We start from the raw sequence: 21325 nt of genomic DNA, 5'->3' as shown, positions 1-21325 counted from the left end.
ACAACTGTGTTAGCCTGAATAAAGCAGAGAGTACTTAATATTTAATCTACTCTCCTATTACCCAAAATACAGGGGACAAGGAATTTCTCTGAAACAGGATGAAGTCTCCTAACTTACCCCTGTGTATAAATTAATAGTACTCTGTATAACATGCATTTAAGATTTATTTAATATACTATTCATCAATGGCTGATTACTTAACTATCAGCAAAGAAAACAGATGCCAAAGGTCTTAAGCCTGCTCATTTGCTGTGCAGGGAATAGAGGAGATGCAACACTGAGCTGCAGTAAGAGTTAATTTAACAGGTCAGGAGAAGGCACTGCCTTTCTCAGTGCTCTGTAACAGGGCTACCCTCAAAGCTGGGCATATCAACAGCTACCTGTATATTAGACCCACGAGATGCTACTTCCTGCATCTTCCAGAGGAGCACAGAGCTGGCATGGCACCCCTCTCCCACTGACAGAGGAGCAGAGAGCTGGCATGGGACCCCTCTCCCACTGACAGAGGAGCAGAGAGCTAGCATGGCACCCCTCTCCCAGTGACAGAGGAGCAGAGAGCTGGATGCTCGGGTGTTGGCGCTGCCTCACCTCCAGCTCACACTCGTACAGAGTGTCGTCCAGCAGCGTGACCCTGCAGTGCATGCTTCTGGGTTTGCGTGGGGCTTTGGGGGCCCGGGGCTCCTCCGGCGCCTTGCTCTCCACCTCACCCCCCGCCTTCCCTTCCTCAGCCTGTTCCGCTCCCTCCTCCTCCTCTTCCTCCTCCTGCTCGGCGCCTCCTTCCTCCTCCTCCTCCTCCTCCGAGTCCTTCTCTGTGTCCGGGTCCTCCTTGTGCTCCTGGTCCTCCTGGGCAGGCTGGAACAGCACACACACACAGCAGCAGCTCAGTGGATGCTGTTTCACCTTCCCTCCTGCACCAAGGTGGCCAGCTTTGGCCTCTTAAACATCTTGGGTATTGTCTTTCAATAGCTGCTTTTCCCAAGTAACATACAATTCCAAATTTTAGAGCAGAAGAAAACTTTCAAATATTCCAATCAATTAGCTAATTAGTTAAATTAAGGCTTTAATTAAGTAATTAAGCTCCCAGGACCAGGACTAGGAACTCCTGATGTAAAGCTTCTGTCAGGACTAACAATTGCAAACTGAAAGCAACACAGCATCTCCCTAAGGAGGCTCTTAGCACAGACACGGGTCGTTCTGCTACACGGACACACTTCAGTCCTGGAGAGCGCAAGACAAGGCGCTGTTAACAAAGTCCCAGGCAGCAAATTCATTACTTTGTGCTCTGTAACAGCAACAGTAAAACGCCAGAGCAGTGCTAAGTCCACCAAAATAAACCTACTGAAAATGGGAAAAAAAATGCAAACAATCTCTAACAAAGCGGACTTGTGCGTGCTGGCACACTTGTCTCGAGCTGCTCCCATTAGTCTTGGGGGATGAAATCAACAAAACAGCTTGAACTGAGATGCAACAACATCCATCCATCCATTTTCTAACTGCTTCTTCTAATTCAGGGTCCTAGGGGAGCCGGGGTTATCCCAGCAAGCAATGGGCAGAAGTCATTTAGCTGGGGGGGATTCTAAAGTTTTGGCCAGCGAGTATATAGCTGATTAGCTCTGAAAGTACAAAGGCAAAGCTTAGCATGTCTGTAGTGAACACTGCCAAAGGCTACACTATACTGTAATAAACTGTATTATTACTACTGTAACAGGCAGAAGGACAACACTGCCCATACCAGGAAAACCTGTGAAGCACTTGTAATGCACGAGTGATAGCAGTTACCTGGGGCAAAGACTTTTTTTTGGCACTTCAAGTGAGGCAGAAAAATTAAGAATGTAATGAATGTGCAACTGCACTCTAAACACAGGAATGTGCACTGGCAGGTAAAGTGCTGCTGAAAGTACCCATCCAACACTGCCACAACTCAACAGGGACAGGAAAACATACAAAGTGTTACGAGTCAGAGAGGCCAATCTGGTCATGGTTGCTTAAATTCAATCAATGTTCCACGGCCTGTTTTCTGCCCATTCCTTCGCTAACGTGTTTTTATGCAATTTACTTCCCAGCTGTGTTTAGGGTCTGAAAAACACATTCCAAGTGACTGTCACAAATGCAATAAGCTTCATAAAGCGAAACCAAACAATAACCTCACACACTGTGTGTCAAGTGCAGGCGGGCACACAGGCACGCACACGCATTTACTTCTCCTTGGTCTGGGCCAAACTGGGCACAAAAACAGGAGGCTGCAAAAATAATAACAGCGCTTCCGCTGTGTAAGGTACAAGCAGGGGCTTCTAGAAAATGAGTCACATCTGAATAAAGCTCCCTGATGACTCAGCCAGATCCCATTGTGTTTGTGTCCCTGAGTGAAGCTAACTGCATTCCTCCCGTTCCAGCACACGGCACAATCAATCCCACTTAACTACACAGAAATCTGGATCACAGCTCTCTCGCAGTAATCACTCCTGCTTGTAATTGGACTTCCCACCACGCTTTTACTAGGAGCGCTTCAGCTTGCCGAGCTGGCCAGAATTGGACGTTTAAGAAACTAGAGCGTAAAACAAACAAAAAACTTTTGGGACTGCCTCAGAGCTGCAAGCATCTCCCAGTGCATTGAAAGAGGAGGCCTAAGTACCCCTCACAAGTGCCTTTTATGAACGCAGACGTCAGCTGTCAGACGTCCCACAGAGAAAAACAAACTCCCGATGCTGAAGACCCCTGGTGTGCGTGTGCCAGTGCACATGGGTGTGCATACACGTGTGCGAGTGTAAACGTGTGTGTAGATGCATGCCTGATACGTAGTGGTGGAGTGTGGGAGTGATGGAGTGGTGGAGTGAGGGAGTGGTGCCAGGCAGTCCTCACCTGAGTCTCTGCGCTGCTGAGCGAGTGCAAGTCGAGGGCCGGGTCTCCCTCAGCCCTCAGCTCGGGCTCAGGGGCCGCGATGGGAGCCTTGAGAAACACCTCCTCTTCGAGCCCCGCCGGCTGTGCCTCCTGCTCCCGCTCCTTCTCTTTCTTCTCCTTGTCCCCCTTCTCGGCCTCGGGGCCGTCTCCCTCCGAGCACTGCGAGCGGCGCTTCAGGAAGGAGGAGAAGAGCCGCGAGAGCCCGCGGCCCGCCGACGACCGGCTGCGGGGCTTCAGCTGCTCCTCCGGGGGCGAGCTGGGGGGCTCCTCCTGGGGGGGGTTCTGGGACTCCGAGGGGCCGGGGTCCTGCGCTGCCTCGGGCTCCTGGGGCTGCTGCTGGCTCTCCGCCTCGCCGACCACGCTGGCTTCTGTCGTCATGGCGCGGGCTGCAGCCACAGAAAAAGAGCAACAACCGTCAGACCCAGCGTCCCGTTCCTCCTCTCTCCCCTTCCCATGTACCACCCCGGCTCGTCGCCCACGAAACCGGCAAGGATTTTGAGGATTTCATGGGCTGTTAAAAACCAAAACCCACTGCTGGAAACGGGTCTGAACTGGACGACTATGACAAGAGGTTCTGAACTAGACGACTATGACTACGACAACGGATACTTTCCCCCCAACGAACTGCAGCAAAAGGATCAGCCCACATTTTGTCTTGAACAAAAACAAGGTGAAAAAAACAACTTTTCTGTAGAATTTTAAGGGGACTATTTAAAGGACATCGGGTATAGTATAAATCTACAATACAGACACTTTCATCTTTTAGCAAAGCCAATTATTTATGCAAAATGGAAGAAAGAAAAAAACATCCTCTAGCAGTATGCCTACACTGTAACAGCCACAAGAAGTCACTCTCCCCTGAATGACCCATCACTTCAATTTTAAACTTCCAAGGCTTCAAAGGAAATATGTAAGCTGCAGGACTGAAATTAAAAGTCTAGAAAAAATACTACCTCTTCACTATCTATAGGGAGGCACTGTTGGTTTTTTTTGTAATGCTTTCCCAACCTTGTTTTGCAATGTTCCTGCTACAGTGAAAGCCGAGCTGACTGGAACATGTTTGAGTAAAGACACCAAAACTACCATCCTCATAGCAGATGTCCCTGCGTCATGCTGGCAGGGCAGTACTGAAACCCCAAAGAGGACCAACGCACTTCCAAAGACAAAAGCCTGCAGGCAGTGAAGGAACACAGCTTGGGTATTAGGGTATCAAGAGCAACATCATAAGACATCTTTGTGCCGAAATGGGTTCTGAACCTCATGCTCCAAAGGGAATGTCTTCTCTCAGCAATTTAATTAGAATTTTTCTACTAAAGCACTTCTTCATTTAGCACACAAAATATACATTCCCAGTGCATTCTGGCAAACTCATTCTGACTGGGTGATTAATCCTGTTTAGAGAGCAGCACGGCCACTGGCTAACAGCACCCCTGCGCATTGTTATGGTGATGGAACTGATTCAATTGCTTTCTCTTAGCATGGAATGGGATCACGACCTGGGACATTCTCAAACCAATTTGCAATGCAATCCAATCAATGCCTGGACTCAAAGCCTTCTGCCTCTCTAAAGGAGGTGGGGTTGTTTAACAGGGTGCACATACCACAGACAGTGGGGTCTCCATCTGACCACAAGACAGACGCCAACATGGGCTGTCTTAATGGATTCTTCCCAGGAATCCAAGAAGGAATTCTTAAACAGAAGCCGATTTCTTGACATTCTGCTTTAGTAACCTAACACTTTATGTCAAGAGCCACTACTGCTGTAATTAGGCTCACATCTGGCAGGGCAGACCTAGATCGGTCAGGGACTGAAGTGTATTTGTGGCTGGTTTATATCCCTGTAGGGTCTGTTCATGGTGACAGTCAGCTCCTAAACTGAGAGTGAACAGTGGTATTAGCTCACTTATCAGGACTGTGTTTATATGTTGGAAACCAGCCATTAGCACAAAAGGACACTGCAGAAGTCTCCGTACAGCTCTGGGGGTGAATTCAAGGTTAGGCCACATTATTTTGCTGTCCTCAGGCCTGTGTGTGTTTAAGCAATTATCAGTCATGCTGTGTAACATTTAAGCAGCTTAAATTAACACTGAGATGAAGCAAAGTTGCAGAGTTTATAAATGCAATGGGGTTTTTTTGTCAAGTTCTTTGTAGGACCAAGCACCTGACTCAACTAAGCATTAGTATCCCAAACAGCATGTGATTTAAAATACATCACACACCTTAAAAACTACTTTTGTAATTCAAACCTTTGTTTTTGCAAACCCTTCGGTGGCCTGAAGCTACAGTTTCTGCTTTTTAAAAGAAAAACTGTAGCTGTTTTAAGAGGCCCCAAACAAGACAGAGATAAAAGTAAGAGAAATGCATTAATAGAACACGCATATGCAAATAGAAATGTACACCAACAAACATTTCTGAACGATTTACATGTTGATGCACTCCTAAATGCACCCTGAGGCTGAAAGCTCACACACTCTCACACGGTCAGGTGCTCTGGGCTCTCTCGACAACAGCCTCATTAGCACACCTAACCTGGATTCCACGCCATCCGAGGACAGAGGCCCGGACACACAATGTCCCCCTTGTCCCTCTCTCTCTGCGGCCGTGCCAGACCCAGGCAGCTCAATCGGGCGCTCGTTAGAGCCCTCAGATAATTACAGTGTGGTTTGGCAACAGCCCGCGGTCTGACCGGAAGGCGTTACAGGGGAGTGATCGGGTCAGCCCAGTCCATTAGCGGGGGTACAGCTCCCCTCCAATGTGGACATTTTTACAACTGTCTCGCGGTCTCAGGAAGGCTGGAAGCATTGCTAAGGATACCAGTCATCCTGGCTTCTCAGCTTCCTCTCCCCTTCCCTCTGGTAAGCGTTATAGGAGCATAAAGGCACAAACTTCCAGATTCAGAGACAGTTTCTTCCCACAAGAAGTCAGATTCCTGAACTCTACCCCTACCACTGGCTCACCCTGATGGGTTTATTTCTCTTCTCACACTGCTCTGTCCGACTTGTTTGTTAAGTTGGATGTTATTTAACGTGTTCTTGTGGCTGCTGCTGTGCTGTGTTTAGGTTTTTGGCGTTTCCTCAATCTCCTCCTATCGGAGCATACATGCAAATCGGCACTTCACTGCACTTGTGCGTGACGTGACACATGAACTGATCTGAGATTAACGAGGGCCTCAGCTTCCCGCGCCTTGTCAGCACGGTCGTCAGCGCTGGGGCTTAAAAATGGCCGCTAACAATCCCCCCTTCCGTGAGCTGTCCCTGCCAGCCGCACGTGGCCCTGGAGCCGCACGCACTCGGCCTTCCGCGCATCTCACAGGCGCTGCAGTAAAACCGGGAAGCTAAGAAGATTACGAAGCCATTCGGCAGCGCCCTTGTGCTGCACAAAGCCGCACAGGGCACGCACTCTTCGCAGTTTGAAAGGATTTCCTCTTGTAATTAAACAGATACCACCTTAAGGCTTGCCCTGCTTTTCCGATTGCTTTCCAGAGACCCTGCCCACTCGTGTAGCACTCGTGTAGCACCCCTAGACAGACCTCGGCTGTCAACAGCCCTACAGGCTCGCAGTGATCAGACCCTGGCCACACCGCTAACAACCAGCACACTCAGCTCGTCAACATCTAACTCCAGTATCAATCACAGTGATCAGACCCTGGCCACACCGCTAACAACCAGCACACTCAGCTCTTCAACATCTAACTCCAGTATCAATCACAGTGATCAGACCCTGGTCACACCGCTAACAACCAGCACACTCAGCCCTTCAACATCTAACTCCAGTATCAATCACAGTGATCAGACCCTGGCCACACCGCTAACAACCAGCACACTCAGCTCGTCAACATCTAACTCCAGTATCAATCACAGTGATCAGACCCTGGCCACACCGCTAACAACCAGCACACTCAGCTCGTCAACATCTAACTCCAGTATCAATCACAGTGATCAGACCCTGGCCACACCGTTAACAACCAGCACACTCAGCTTGTCAACATCTAACTCCAGTATCAATCACAGTGATCAGACCCTGGCCACACCGCTAACAACCAGCACACTCAGCTCGTCAACATCTAACTCCAGTATCGATCACAGTGATCAGAACCCCAATCACCCTGCTGACAATCACCACACTCAGCTGTTTGACATCTAACTCCAAACTCAACCGCCCCCAGCTGACTGCTACAAATGGAAGTGGATCCTTGTGTTCACAAAAACACCAGAACAGGAGTGACTGGCACGGTGACGGAGGAGGCCCTTGAGTGCACCTTTGGTTGGCCTTCTAAATATATTGTCTCTGAAAGCTGTGGTGATGGCGTGCCTGTCAGCTGCCCAGCAATGCCATTTCTCATGCACTGTGCCACCTCCTAAAGAGTTACCAAAATACCTAGACAGAGGCTGTCTGAAATACAACCTACATTACTGTATCCCTCCATCTGAACTAGGGTCCCTTGCTGTATGGCTAGAGAGCTTACTGTCAGATAATGTATTAGCCCTCAGTGAAGCACTTACAAACCAAAGAAGAGGTGATGCCTCCTTAAAAAGAGTGGAACCTGTGTGAGCCACTGGCCACAGCGCCAACTCCGTGCATCTACAGATCGTCATTATCAGCTTCATCTGTGCCTCGAAGCGCAATCTGATGGCAAGGGTTTTACACGTAAGGAGGTTGTTTATGGGCTTTTGTCATTTCGATCCACTTGTGCAATCTATTTAGGGCGCTCAGTGTTGCGTCAGTTTCTGTTGCCGTGGTGAGCTTGAGCCAAGAGTACAATCCACCACAGAGGGGGAGGGGGTAGGAGATCTCTCTTAATCTCCGCCATCAAATCCACCCCAACAATGTGAGCCATCGCAGCGCTGTCACGTTTTTATTAAATGGCTCTTTAAGACCCTCCAGCTTCAGGCAGCAGAGCTGGGTTTACATCCATCCATTTCTAACTTCCAACTGCTTCTACCAATTCAGGGTGGCGGGAGAGCTGGAGCCTGTCCTGGCAAGCAACGGGCACGAGGCAGGACACAGCCTGGGCAGGACACCTGTCCATCGTAGGGCAGATAGGAAGACATAAACAGAGACACACACACATTCCCTAAAGCCAACTGACCTACCAGTATGTCTTTGAACTGTGGGAGCAAACAGGAGCCCTTAGAGGGAACCCACATAAAGATGGGGAGAAGGGGATAGCATCCCAGGTGCGATGACCGGGTTTAACTCAATGAACTTATTAAAAACAGTGCTGAAAACTCCAGGAGCTGAGCTGTCCTTAACCAACAGGCTCTGAAAAAGTGCAAAGCAGGTCCAGATCTCAAAGTGGAAAACGCAGACCTGAACCCCTTTGTCCAAAAAGAAATCTTCAAGCCACCTTGACACACACACACACACACACACACACACACACACGCTGGGTCCAGACTCTACGCACTCCTGGCGTTCTGAAGAAGCGGGTGACCCAGGTGGAAAAGTTCTCCTCTGCAGTCTGAGGCAGTCGACTTCACCAGGGGGCCACCGGGCCACATTCGGCATGGTGGGCAGGTGGCCGGCCTGGCAGAACCAGAAACGGCGTGCATGGATTCGCAGCCTCGCACAGGGACAGATGGGTCATCACCATGATGGAGTGCCAGGCTGTGGCAGGAGCACCAGCTCAGAGCAGCGTGGGACAACAGAGGGAGAGGCCTGGCAGGCCTGTGCAAGAGGGGAAGGAGGCAGATCTGCTCTGGCCCCACTTCGGCCAACACACAGCCCGTCAGTCTGTCCAGGTACCAGTACACGACGGGACCACTCTCTTCTGTGCAAGAGCACTGTTAGATCACGGGTGTCAATCAATAGCTCTTGATTTGACTGAAGCAGGTAAGATCTGCCTTTTTTATTTCTAAGGATTCAGAACAGACCATTTTTGGACAATTTAATTGGACTGTTTTCAGCACAGCTGCATGACATCAATCCACTACAGTGCCCATAATTAGCAACTTTTTTTTTTACCAGGACAGAATTCTTCCACCTAAAATAAAAAATGCAAAATAGTACTCACAAATCCCATTGTACGCCTTTGGCAGGTAATAATCTAACCACATCAAAAGACCTCAGAGATACGGTAAATTAATTTTAAACAAAAAAAACATTGTGGATCTTGCGTATACGTATCCCATAATTGCATGTTTTACAAAAAGACACTAGGCAAATGGTTTGATAGTTTCATCTTCTTAGCAGGTAACCCCCAAAATAAAAAACACTGGAGCCGTTACTGTTTCAAAACCCACAGCTCCTCTGTTCGCGTCACACAACTTGTCTTCTGACTTTTTCTCTTTCTGTATTGTAATGTCATGTACTGTCACACAGCTTTGTTAAATGCTTTGGGGCAACCTTGTTGTGAAAGGCGCTATACAAAAATAAATTGAATTGAACTGAATGACATTCTGTTACCATGCAAATCCCCTCTGCTTGACACCCAACGCACAGCTGTATGCTGATCTCCAAAAGACGGCAGTGTACAGCAGAGCTGTGGTAGGGGAACTGTGGTAGGGGAACAGGGGCGATCACGATCATTGATCAGGGCTGTGCCCGTGCGTGCTTCACAAACCAAAACCCCCACCCTGCCAGCACCTGCTCTCAGCGCGCGGCTGGTCTTCGCTGAGCACGCAGCGGGAGTGGCGCAACACAGGGCTCCCCCGAGAGCAGGCCGGTGCACCTGCCAGTCCCAGAACGCACCCTGGCACAAAGGAAACGCGCTGGCACAGACGGCGCTCTGTCCCTGGCACTGCTGAGCCCAAACACCAGGTCTGGAGCTAAGCTACTGTTCCACTCCACAGCCCTGATGCTCACAGTGGCACAGACAATACACCACCCACCACCTAGTAGTTCTTTTACTACTCTGGCGTGCTGCAAAACACGTCACATTCTCAATCATTCGTTTCCAAGCACAAAGGACATCTCTTCTGGTTTAAAAGGCTGCTGGAGAAAGCCCTCCAGCCCTCCTTTTGCCAAAATGTATTGCAGTGGAATTTCGATTTCAAAACAGACAGTTCAGTTACAAATAGTACACAAGATGGTTTGAGACTGAAATAAACAAACAAAGGCGTTTCTTTCACGCTGGTTTCGTAACCACAGCAGCGAGGGGAAATGCGCTCTTTATCACACACTGCAGAGTATCACTTCCTCCCTGAGCTAGAGTCCCATCTCTCGGGCAGGAGGGCAAATCCAAAATAAACACAGAGGGGATATTTTAGTGTGATCACTCCTTCCCAACCCTTGAGCTTGCCCAGGTTAAAACAATCATCACTAGCAGAGAGGAAACCTGTACTGATGTGCACAGTTGGACTCTGCAGTCCTCAGCACAAGCTCAGCCTTTGAAAGACATGCACATCTGCAGCAGGTCCCCTCTCGGTCACTGTATATCTTGTTTGCATTCCAGCAGATGTGTGGGGACAGTGGGTAAGCGTGTGGACACAGAACTGACAGTCCCATCTACACACACTGCTGATGTACTTTGAGTGAGGTACTTTATCCCAGTTGCTACACCCAGCTGTGCAATGGGGACCCGTATTGCTAGGGTTAAAACTGTTGGACTGTTGCCTCATCCAGTGGGGGGACTCACATGTTCTGAAGTCTGCTTAACTCTGCAGAAACCAGGACAAGCTCTGATCTGGGCGATCTGCAATGAGTGATTCTTATTCATTGCTCCTGCCTGGTCTGTCATTTGACTAGCTGTGCAAAGGCAGCACAAGCCATATCAGGTGTTCACTGGCTCAGTCCCCAGTCCCGCCAGCAAACTGACCAAGTGTAACAGTGAGCGACTGACTCATTGACACGCGAAAATCAAGGTCCTGCAGTAAGTGACTCAGCAGCAGTGCTTTGGATAATCTTGCTCCCTATTCTGTGTGTATACGGTACGAAGAAGCACTGGGGTGGAGCTGGACACACTAATGTGAGTGAGGTGCCCAGCTCCCTTCCTCTTGGGGACCAGACCGAGACTGATCCCTGAGGAGACAGAGCCAGAGGAGAACCTGTGACAGACCTGGAAATTGAACCCAGGACCCTCCAGGCCAGCTAATCCATCATGTGAAAGCTGTTTACCTGACCAAGGGCATGGCAAAAACACAGGGTTTAAGACAGGACTACAACCAGGTCGAGACAGCAGTCCATCCTTCAGATAAAACATGTCCTAATTGATAATTATTGGTTTAATATTCATTATCGATTCCAAATCAATTCAGTAAAACTAGTTTTTAAAATCGGGAACTCAAGCACTTTGTTAGTCTCAATTATCCATCCATCAGAGTTATGGCAAATGCCTGGAAATCCTTTCATGTAGTGATGACTAGAATATCTTGTAGTTCTTGCATCTGACATGATGTATTTCAGTGACATCGCCCATGGAATTTAAGCTAGAGGCTGCGATTTCCCACCTCTGTTCTACACCTGTACAGAGCCTCACCTCTAGTTCATCCCGTCTCCAGTTCAACCATACTGTGAAACAGGGTTTTTATTTTGCAGCAACATAATTCTGGCAATGGCTCTCCAGTTACAATGAGTCACCAAATATTTATGCCTCTTTCACAGCATCACATATTGGAGGACCGATTTATCTCAGGTCACTCGTTTTACAGCTTTTCAAAGCACATGGAATGAGCGAAAACATGACTGCTCACGAAACGGGGATGTTTGCTCAGCAGTAAGCTGTCTTGCTGCTCCGATGCGAAAAAGAATGGCTGAAAGTAAAGGGCACAGGGCTGGAGACTCTCCTGTCAAGAGACGCTGCTGACTGCGATATCCAAATGCAAAGACAGCGTATGGAGCCTTGTGCAATGTTTTCAGTCAAAGCCTGGTGCGGCTCTGGCCAAGCTGAACTGGATAATCCCTAGAAAATGTAACTTGTCCGTCGAGGCTGATCCGAGGGAAACAAAAGGTCACACATTACTGCATTATCATCACAGGTGGATTCCAATTTCAAAGCAGCAAGAAAAATAACAGCATGAGACAAATTAATTGGTGCTTGCAGCACAGCTTTCTATAAGCAAGACCCAGTTTCTCAGTTCTTGTTCCTTTTAATACAACATGGATAAGAAATTGGGTGGCACGGTGGCGCAGTGGTTAGCACTGCTGCCTCACAATGCTGGGGCCCTGGGTTCAATTCAGGACCTGGGGTGCTATCTGCCTAGTGTTTCTCCTTGTGTTTGTGTGGGTTTCCTCCCACAGTCCAAAGACATACTAGGAGGATAACTGGCTTCTGGGAAAACTGGCCCTGGTGTGAGTGCGTCTGTCCTGTGATGGACAGACGTCCCATCCAGGGAGTACCCTGCCTTGCACCTGTTGCATGCTGGGATAGGTTCCGGCTCCCCTGCAACTCTGAATGGGAAGAAGTGGTTAGAAAATAGATGGATGGACAAGAAATCACAGCTAGAATTCAGAAAAAGATAGAAAATATACTTGCTCTTCCACATGGAGAGCAAGTATATTCCACGTGGACAGCAGGTCTATGGATTGCTTTTGTCCCTTTTCCAACTAAAAAAATCGAGGATCAGCAAGGAGGTTCCTGAAAAACCATGCTGCTTCCCAGATAGGATGGAGCTGGCTTTAAACAAACCTGCTGGCCGTTTCAGTAGTGAAAGTTGACGTTGAAGTTACGAGCTCATTTCCACTTCTCATGGCCGACAGAGCAGCCTTCGTCTCAGGTCAAGAGCGATAACAGACTCCCAGAGAGGGCCCAGTATGTGGGCCACAGCTCAAACGTCAGCTCGGGAAACGGGAGCAGAGCAAACAAGCTCCTATCCAGCGCCAAATCCCAGCTCCGAGAGGGACTGCGGAAGAAGCATGCACGTGTGTCTATCAGGAGACACGGAGCTGGCTGTAAAATAACTGGCTCAAGGCACCGAAGCAACGGGAGGAAAAATATGGTTCAGCAAAACACAGGAGTAAATGCTGATAAATTTTCCTAGTGTGCAGGGAATACCCAAGATCTGTTCTTATTGAGATGTTCTCTACTATAAATATGCAAGGCGGTCCTGAATTGTGAAAAACGAATCAATTCTGTGTCTGTTTCTCAAACAGCCTTTGCACACAACTGATGTGAAGTCCAAAACCTGGCTGTGGCACAGAGTGCCGGTGAGCCTGCACGACCGCACTCGTGTTGCAACGCAGGAGGGAGAATTGCACAAGGCGCGTGTCATCGCGGCCTTCTTACACCTCGCCGCTCTCAACTTGCAGGGCCCTGCAGCTCCAGCACCACAATCAAAGCAGGAAGGACAACACATGCCGTTCAAACGCTGGCTCGGAGCTGGGGCGCTGAAAGTGAGCTTAAGGATTTAGAGGGGGCTTTAAAGTTAATCAGCCCCAGCGCGGGATTAGAGCGATCCACGCTGATGTGCGGGACGAGGCAGCTGGGCGGGTGCTCAGCGGGGCCCAGGATTACGCCTGCCAGCCGCTCTGTGCCCACACGCACAGAGGAAACAATGGAGATCGGCTCTCTGTCCCGCCCGCCTGCGCCACAAGGTCAGGCAGGGGTCACGAGCCCCCTGCACCTGGTCCTTTACAGAGGACTGCTCTCGGGCACACCTGCTTTCAGCAAACTCCTCTATCATTTACAACGGTTCATCGCGCTTACAGAGCACTTTTCTGGACACTCCAGTCAAAGCGCTTTACAGGCAATGGAGACTCCCCTCCCCTCTAAGCCCCCGCCTGGATGACGTGACGGCAGCCATAGTGCGCCAGTACTCTCACCACATACCAGCTCTCAGTGGGGAGGAGAACAGTCATGAAGTTCATAGATGGGGATTATTAAGAGGCCATGACTGGAAAGGACCAATGGGAAATTTGGCCAGGACACCGGGGTAATCACCCTGGGATTTTTTTACGACCACAGAGAGTCAGGACCTCGGTTTTATGTCTCATCCAAAGGACGGCACCTTTTTTCAGTATAGTGTCCCCGTCACTGTGGGTCGTAATGCCCCACGATACAGACCGCAGGGTGAGCACCCCTACTGGTCCCACTAACACCTCTTCCAGCAGCAGACTCGGCTTTCACAGGAGTCTCCCATCCAGGTACCGGCCAGGCGCAGGCTCCAGTGTGTCGCCAGATGTGAGTTGCTGGGTGATATAGCTGCTGGCTATAAGATTTTGATTTTTAGCATCTGCCCGTCTACACATAAGTCCCACCCAAGAGCTCGAGTGCTGCCGCTGGACGTTTTTGCTGAAATCTAACTGGAAATTGAAACCAATCTGAATCTGAAACTCAACATCCCCTCAGTTTTGCATTCATGCCTAACCATGTGGAGAATTTTTAGCACACAACTCTCCTCTGTGCTATGCTTTATTGCCTTACCCTTGTCTTGTGTTGTTACTTACTGCGCTTGTTTCCCTTGTTGCTTTCATGGTTTTTCACCTAATCCACCCCAAAACAACCCTGAAAATATTCAAACTGGTTACATGGAAAGACCGTAAAGTGGAAGGATTTGCATACTACTGCTCCACACTAATTTGAATGCAATTATTCCACATTCTTCAAACAGGCCCTGCAAAACTTTTTCACTTCAAATGGCCAATAACTGACACAGAAGAAGAGGTGGAATATGCTGATAAAACACTGACCAGAAGTGAAATTTTAAGTTCCATTGAAAGTCTAGTGTTGTACACTGTTGGCAGTCAAGGACAGAAAACCCAACCAATCTATGAAAACAACAGCTGTTTCCGCTAGCAAGTGTGAAGCCGAATTTAAGCTGTAATGTCTAGGTAAAGGCTATGCCTCTGAAGTCCAACCTTGACACCTGTCCTCTATGCCACTGAGAGACTGTGAGCCTTCCAATAAGAGAAGCACTGAATTGATCCTTAATTGCTTAATTAGCCCACATCCTGCAGGTCACTTCGATAATTAAGGATTAGCTGGAGCAAGGGCTTGAGATGGCCTGAAATCCAGCAGCCAAGGATGACCATCCCTGATCTATGCAGCACAAGCCCTCCAATCCATTTAACATACATCGGCTGTAATACTTGAAGAATCTGTTTGGTCTTAGCAACCGATACCTTAGGGAAATCAATTGCCTTCATCTAGCCTGTGCCGCCAGAAATGTCATATTTAAAGGCTGGAAAGATATTGATTATTAACTCTTTATGAAAGGGGATCTCGATGTCACAAGGAAAAACTCCCAGAGTAGCACATGCACACAATGAGATGAGTTTAATTGGATATTAATGACAGATTTTGTGCCTCAGACATTTTGTCGATCAATGTCTAGCTGACATCACTGTACACCCCTTTCACCTGGAGCACAGACCTCGCCCCTCTCTCATGATGACAACCACGAAATTAGACTCCAAATAAACTGGTAAATGTGTTTAACATTTTTGCATGACAGGAAAAAAAAGAACCCTGCTTTCCATAAACATTTTGCTGCACAAAGTGTAACCAGTGTAAATGGAACCAGTTACCCTGCATGGAAGCTATGGGAGCTGGTTACCTAGACTAGAAGCCGTGGGGGATTCTGTATTTTCTGTGCAGTTTGTAACATCACTGCTGTATAATAAGCCTCTGCTCAGCGAATATGGGTTTCCATTAGAAAGTGAAAAGAAAATGGCAAAAATAGATGTGTCTAACTGAGTAAAACCTTTTTGTGGATCGAAATGATTGCAAACAGGGCCTCGATGTTCTTTGTGCATTTTTCCAATTGCCACGGCATCGAAACCAGAAATGTTAGAAACCCCATGCAAAAGTCCCAAGTCCCTCAACTGTGTGTTTGTAGAGTCTGTTTTCAGAGTAAGCTCGCTGCCCAGGCGTGCGGAAAAGGACTCGAGAGCCGTCTGGCCTTCGCTACCTCCACAAAACACTTTGGGTTTGCAGACAAACGAGCGCCGGACTTCAGAGTTTATCACAGGCCTGCACATCCGCAAAGATCTGAAACTCTGTTGTGGCCGTAGACCATGCTGAGCTGACGCATCGGTAAAGAAACATCAAACAGCAACTTAAAAATAGTCTAAGTGTAAAACACAAGAGCAACCAACACTCAGATTTCAAAACAGAAATCTATAAAAAGCTGGAAAAGCCTCATCTTGGCTCCATAATTCTCTCAGAAAGATCTAGAGCACAAATCTCTTAAGAGAAAGAAGAGGGTTAGTATGCTGGTACAACTGGGGCCTGTTAGGACTTCAAACACTAAAATACGGCCTTACACAACGTTAAGTATCTCACAGTTGTGAATTCTGCTCACTCAGAACATGCTGCACACAGAGAGCACGACCCAGAGAAAACCAGGAAGTAATCTCAGGCCAGGAACAGCAGGTTGTCATGAGCTAAACCGCACTTCTGCTGTTCTGCTCTTAGTATTAATGCCCCAAGCTCGCAGCTCAGATAAGAGGATAAAAAAGACAAGACCCTGCCATCCTCCAGTGCCCTCGTACCTACAACACCACCTCGCACCACCAGAAAACAGCAACTCCTGGACAGCACCAGGACAGGAGCCCCAGAATCTCTGAAGCATAAAGCACGTGCAGGAAGAAGGGATACCTGCTCTGTCCAGCCACCTGTACTCAAGGCATATTTACCACATCATGATTTCAGTCCTTCATAAGGGATTACCTTACTATATAAAACTAGTGCTACCAACTCAGGTCCTGCTTATAGGATCAGTCTCCTGAGCACTCCTTATATGCAACGTGATGTCAAAACGTGATGTTTTTCTTAAATCTAGGGGAATCAAATCTTTTTCTAGCAGGATATCTGCAAGTTGGGAAATACGCAACACACAGAAAGGAAGGAGGGGATGAAAAAAAGTGAAAATGAGGCAGGCAATAAGCTGTTCACACATCTCTGACGCTTACCAATCCCGTGAGGATGTGCAAAGGGGAAAAAAAAAGTTGGGAGAACTTCCTCCGCACCTCCGTGCGCAAAGTTAAAGTGCAAAACTTTCTCCCAGCTGCACCGAGACACTTAGTAAGGTGGAAGAGCTGGAAATGAAGTCTCTGCCGTTCTGTAAACACTGTGGCCCACTGCGTCTCTCAGGATCCTCTGTGGAATCCTACTTAAAACCCACTCGAGATCGCACTCCTGCCTGCGCTACCTTCTTGCAGCTGCAAGGAAAAAATAATCCTGCAGATTATTTTTGTCTGGGGGCTCAGACAGACAGCGTCTGCAGAAAGCCACACACACAGCTGATGAAGAGCTGCAAGCATCCGTATTAATTAAGCAGCACCGGGCGAGAAGAAATGAAAAACCGCTTCTCAAACCACGCCATTGGGGTTGTATTGCAGCTTCCAATCAGCCGCACATCTGTCAGACATTAAAAGTGCGATACTTCGACATGATTGTGTGATTGGAAGAGCACGAGAACTCAAACGCTGATAAACAAATGCACGCACCATCCTCAATCAATCATTTTTAACCTCCAAGTGAGCCTGACCCAATCATCTGACTGGATCGCTTAGTGCAACTCTTGTGTGCTACAAAAATGGTCAAACATCTCTGCAGAGCCAAATACACCACCGGTCTCTCCCTGACTGAGCCCAGCTGGAATCTTGAATCCTTGCGGTTCGTGATGGGACCTTCCACACCGACAGCAATGGAAATGAAATGCAAAAATTCGGCCAAACAATACAATTAAAGCGACAAACTCTCACAATCTGCAACAGGCAGCACCGTCAGTGTGAAAACAGCGGCGGTTTCCACCAGTCCTCACAGTGAACTCCACATCCTGGACTGTATACACTCTGTGGCCTCAATCCTCTCCCTCTTCACCCTAATTGTTTTTCCTGACCAAAGGGAATCAGGTGAAACAACGTGAATGTAGCTCTAGCAGAGCCAAGGAGAATTATTTTTAGACCCATGTTTATAAAGTTCCTCCAGCTCCGACTCCCCGCTGAACACGGTCATCCAACTACACCATGTCACAAAGGAAGCGGTTTCTGTTTGAATTTTGTTTTAGTGGAAGAGCATAACTCTCAAATAGATGCTCTTTTTAACTTTCACAGAAACTAAGATTGTTTTATTTATACTATTTAGTATCCTTAATCCGCTGCACTAATTCTTTTTTTCCGATACATCTTTATCCTGACAATGTTGTGCTAAGAGGCACTGAAGAAGAAGGATCTCGGCGAGGTGCTGGATAACTATCGGCAGTCTCTCCTCACACTTGGCTTGCGAGGAGCAAGATTTAACACTGCAGTCACCCTGCCAAGAACAGATTCCTGTTTTGGTGACAAACCCGATTTATGTTTATAAAAAGGAAACTGAAGATGTTTTTCAAAGGAATACACGTTCAGATATGCCAGATCCTAAAAATAGACTGTAGAAAAAAGCCAACTGAATTTTTTTAATTATGGTGCATTTATTTGCTCTTTTTTCCTTTTTGTTTCAAGGGCTTGATTAAACATAGGAAAACACAGCAAAATGTTTTTCCACCTTGTTCCGAAGACAGACTACTGTTAACTGATAATATTACAGCAGGTATCTGGACCGAGATATTATATAGAAATTTCTATATCCATCTAAATGCCACTGATAACACCAAACACTGGGGCTCCTGACATAAATCTAGAAACCATCTAGAAAAGATCTAGATGTTAGGAATTTAATGCAACCCAGTGATACACTTTGGTGATGGGAATCTCCATTCTGGAATCTTCTAACGTCCACTGCTAACTGGACTTTCTATTCAGCAGATCTTACAATAGAAGGATATCACTTGTATCTCCCTAACCAGTCTACTGAGGATGCTGCATCTCTTGCCCTTCATCTGGCCCTGTCCCACCTGGATAAGAAAGACTCTTATGTAAGAATGCTGTTCATTGACTTCAGTTCAGCATTTAATAAAATCACCTGCCAGAAGCTGACAGAAAAATTGAGCTAGCTGAACCTTAACACCTCCCTTTGTAACTGGATTCTGGACTTTGTGACCGAGAGACCTCAGCCAGTCTGGATCGGTAATAACACACCGAACACCATGTAGCACCATGAGCACAGGAACCCCCCAGGGCTGTGTGCTCAGCCCACTGCTGTTCACACTGATGACTCAGGACTGTACTGCCAAGCACAGTTCAAACTGCATCACCAAGTTTGCCGATGACACGACAGTGGTGGGCCTCATTAGCAACAACGATGAGTCACCATACAGAGAGGAGGTGGAGCAACTAGTGGACTGGTGCACAAACAACAACCTATCGCTGAATGTAAACAAAACAAAAGAGATAATCATTGACTTCAGGAGGGCCCACGCTGATCACTCCCCACTGTACATCAACGGCCAGCAGACTCTGGAACAGCTTCTTCCCACAGGCTGTCAGGCTCCTTAACACCCTGGAATCTATTTGCACCCACCCCAATTCCAGAAACAGGGTTTAAATCCCCCCAGTGTGTTGTGTATACTGTATTATGTATTTGCACTATCTGCATTTTGCACCATGTGTATCCTGTCTACAATGTCTATGTCAGTGTCCTGCCTGTCTGTATGTGCACTGTGGACCAGGAGGAACGATATTTTGCTCTGCTGTATACTTGTATACGGCTGGAATGACAAATAAACAAACTTGAACAAGATACCAGGACCCTACATGCCCCAGAGAACAGTAGTTAACACATCCCAAATGTTTGTTTACATTCGCCACTTAGCACAGCTCTCCAGAGTCACCACAACCAAGCAGTACCCAGTCACAGGCTGGGAACACTTTTCAGATCTAAAAACCTCCTTCACCATCTCTCCCTGCCCTGCATGGTACCCCATCTCCAATGCTGAAGTGACAGTCATTTATCCCAGTCATCGATGTAGTTTTCCAACATTCTCTTGTCTTATTTTATAGACTTTACTTTGGTCTGCTGTTCTTATCAGGCATATAGAATTAAAGAAAGCAGTGTTTAACAGTAAATCTAAAATTCTGGAAAGAAGACAGCAGAAGGTGTGAAAATGCAGGTTTTCTTCTTGCTTTGAAATTCAAGGGCCATTCAGTGGTCCAATAAAGAGATTACAGTGCTGAACCGCAGTCTGGAACTGGACGCCTGCAAATGTGCTGTGCCAGCAGTTTTTTAGCCTTTCATACGCTGCAGCATAATGGCGATTAATTATGACCAACCGCTCAAGTTGCATCACAACGGCTGCCCCTGCCTCACAGCTCGCATGCTGTCCAAGGGGCAATAATCAAGCAAGTATGGGGTGATAGTTCTGATTACCTACAGACTGCTTCACAGTGCCAGAGCAGAAGAGCCATACTTCAGTGAGTGATACATCTGAAGTCTCTGACCACAGTGGCGGAATCTTTCTGAAGCCGGCACGTGACATCACAATGGACGGCTGACCTCATGTTTGTTTTTTTTAAATGACGTCACACTGTGGTCATCACAGGCCTATAGTAGCCTGGCTCTTGTCCTGTAAGCCTGGTTTCTCAGGATCATCCTGCAGGCTCCTGTAACAAGCCAGGCCTGTACCCTCCATCTCCCATTGTCCTTCACTGTCTCTCAGTGCAGAGTTAACGGCATGACCACAAACTCAACCAGGCATGACACAAGAGAATCAAAATGACCATGACAATGACTATCTTCAAACGGGCAACACACTAATACTGTATATAGAGGATATTCTCAGGAGATCTGGTCTTTAAACACCTAAAATAGACCAGAGAAATGTTTGCAGAACTGGAGGATTCCCTCAGAGCTTCTCTAATGCACCACTGTTCTACCACAGGGGGGTGATATGAAACAGACGAGTACCCCCAGATGCACTACAGCGTGTCACATATTTTCTCCAAGAGGGAGTAGGTGTGTGCGCGGGGAGGGGGGAGGTCTTTGACGATGCTCTGTGAAGTGTGGCGACAGCACATTAAGGGCTCTGGGGATACCCCTCCACCTTTTGTTTCCCTGGAGCCGCCCCTCCGTGCGGCATCATCTAACCGACGTGCTCTGGCCTCGCTCCTCCCACAGACCGAGGGATCAGACCCAGGCTATCCCAGCCCTGCGACTCCGAGCTGGAGGCCATCCTTCAGGAAAACGACCCGAAGACCTCCACAGCCCAGGAGTTCTCGTCTACATCAGGGACATTTTCATTTTCGGGAATTTCCCGACGTCCACTGCACTGAGCTCCGTCTTCGGCAGATCATACCATTATGGGAAAAAAACTAGCTAACATAACTATGATGTTTAGAATAACATCAGGGACAGAACTGGAGCAGATAAAAGGCTTTTAGCCCTTGCAAGAGAAGCTTCTAGGTCTTCTGCACGTCAGTTTCATCTGAGAATGTGTCGATCCAGGCAGTTTAGGACACATGTACTGCCCTCCTCAGCCTTTTCCACACCCAGCTCCTAACCTCATTACAATGCAGGGGACAGGACACTGGGAGCGCTCCTGACGAGGGCTGAAGGGTTGAAGGCAGGAGGTTTTACGTGTTACAAAGGTCGGCAGCCCTTTCACACACACATACACAAAAACATAATTTATCGTTATTTCTAGTTTCGCTTGCGCAGCGGGGAAAGTTAATG

The 21325-nt window shown here is 47.8% G+C and overlaps 1 protein-coding gene across 19 annotated transcripts in view; it reads right to left on the bottom strand.

The window, feature by feature from the left end:
• epb41a (erythrocyte membrane protein band 4.1a) overlaps positions 1-21325 on the bottom strand; it is an 81736-nt gene that overhangs the window by 41221 nt on the left and 19190 nt on the right. For 16 of the 19 annotated variants that reach the window (XM_088931661.1, XM_088931663.1, XM_088931665.1 and 13 more), the window contains exons 2-3: positions 2860-3284; positions 589-852 (exon numbers count right to left, since the gene is read on the bottom strand). In XM_088931661.1, the coding sequence (XP_088787787.1) occupies positions 589-852; positions 2860-3284 (689 nt within the window). The remainder of the gene's footprint in view (positions 1-588; positions 853-2859; positions 3285-21325) is intronic. The other 3 variants (XM_088931677.1, XM_088931679.1, XM_088931681.1) reach the window with 1 other exon arrangement.

Source organism: Atractosteus spatula, chromosome 14 (genome assembly GCF_055471065.1).
Source record: "Atractosteus spatula isolate fAtrSpa1 chromosome 14, fAtrSpa1.hap1, whole genome shotgun sequence".
Lineage (NCBI taxonomy): Eukaryota > Metazoa > Chordata > Actinopteri > Semionotiformes > Lepisosteidae > Atractosteus > Atractosteus spatula.
The sequence above is the reverse complement of the archived record's forward strand: the minus strand, read 5'-3'. Positions and strand labels throughout refer to the sequence as shown.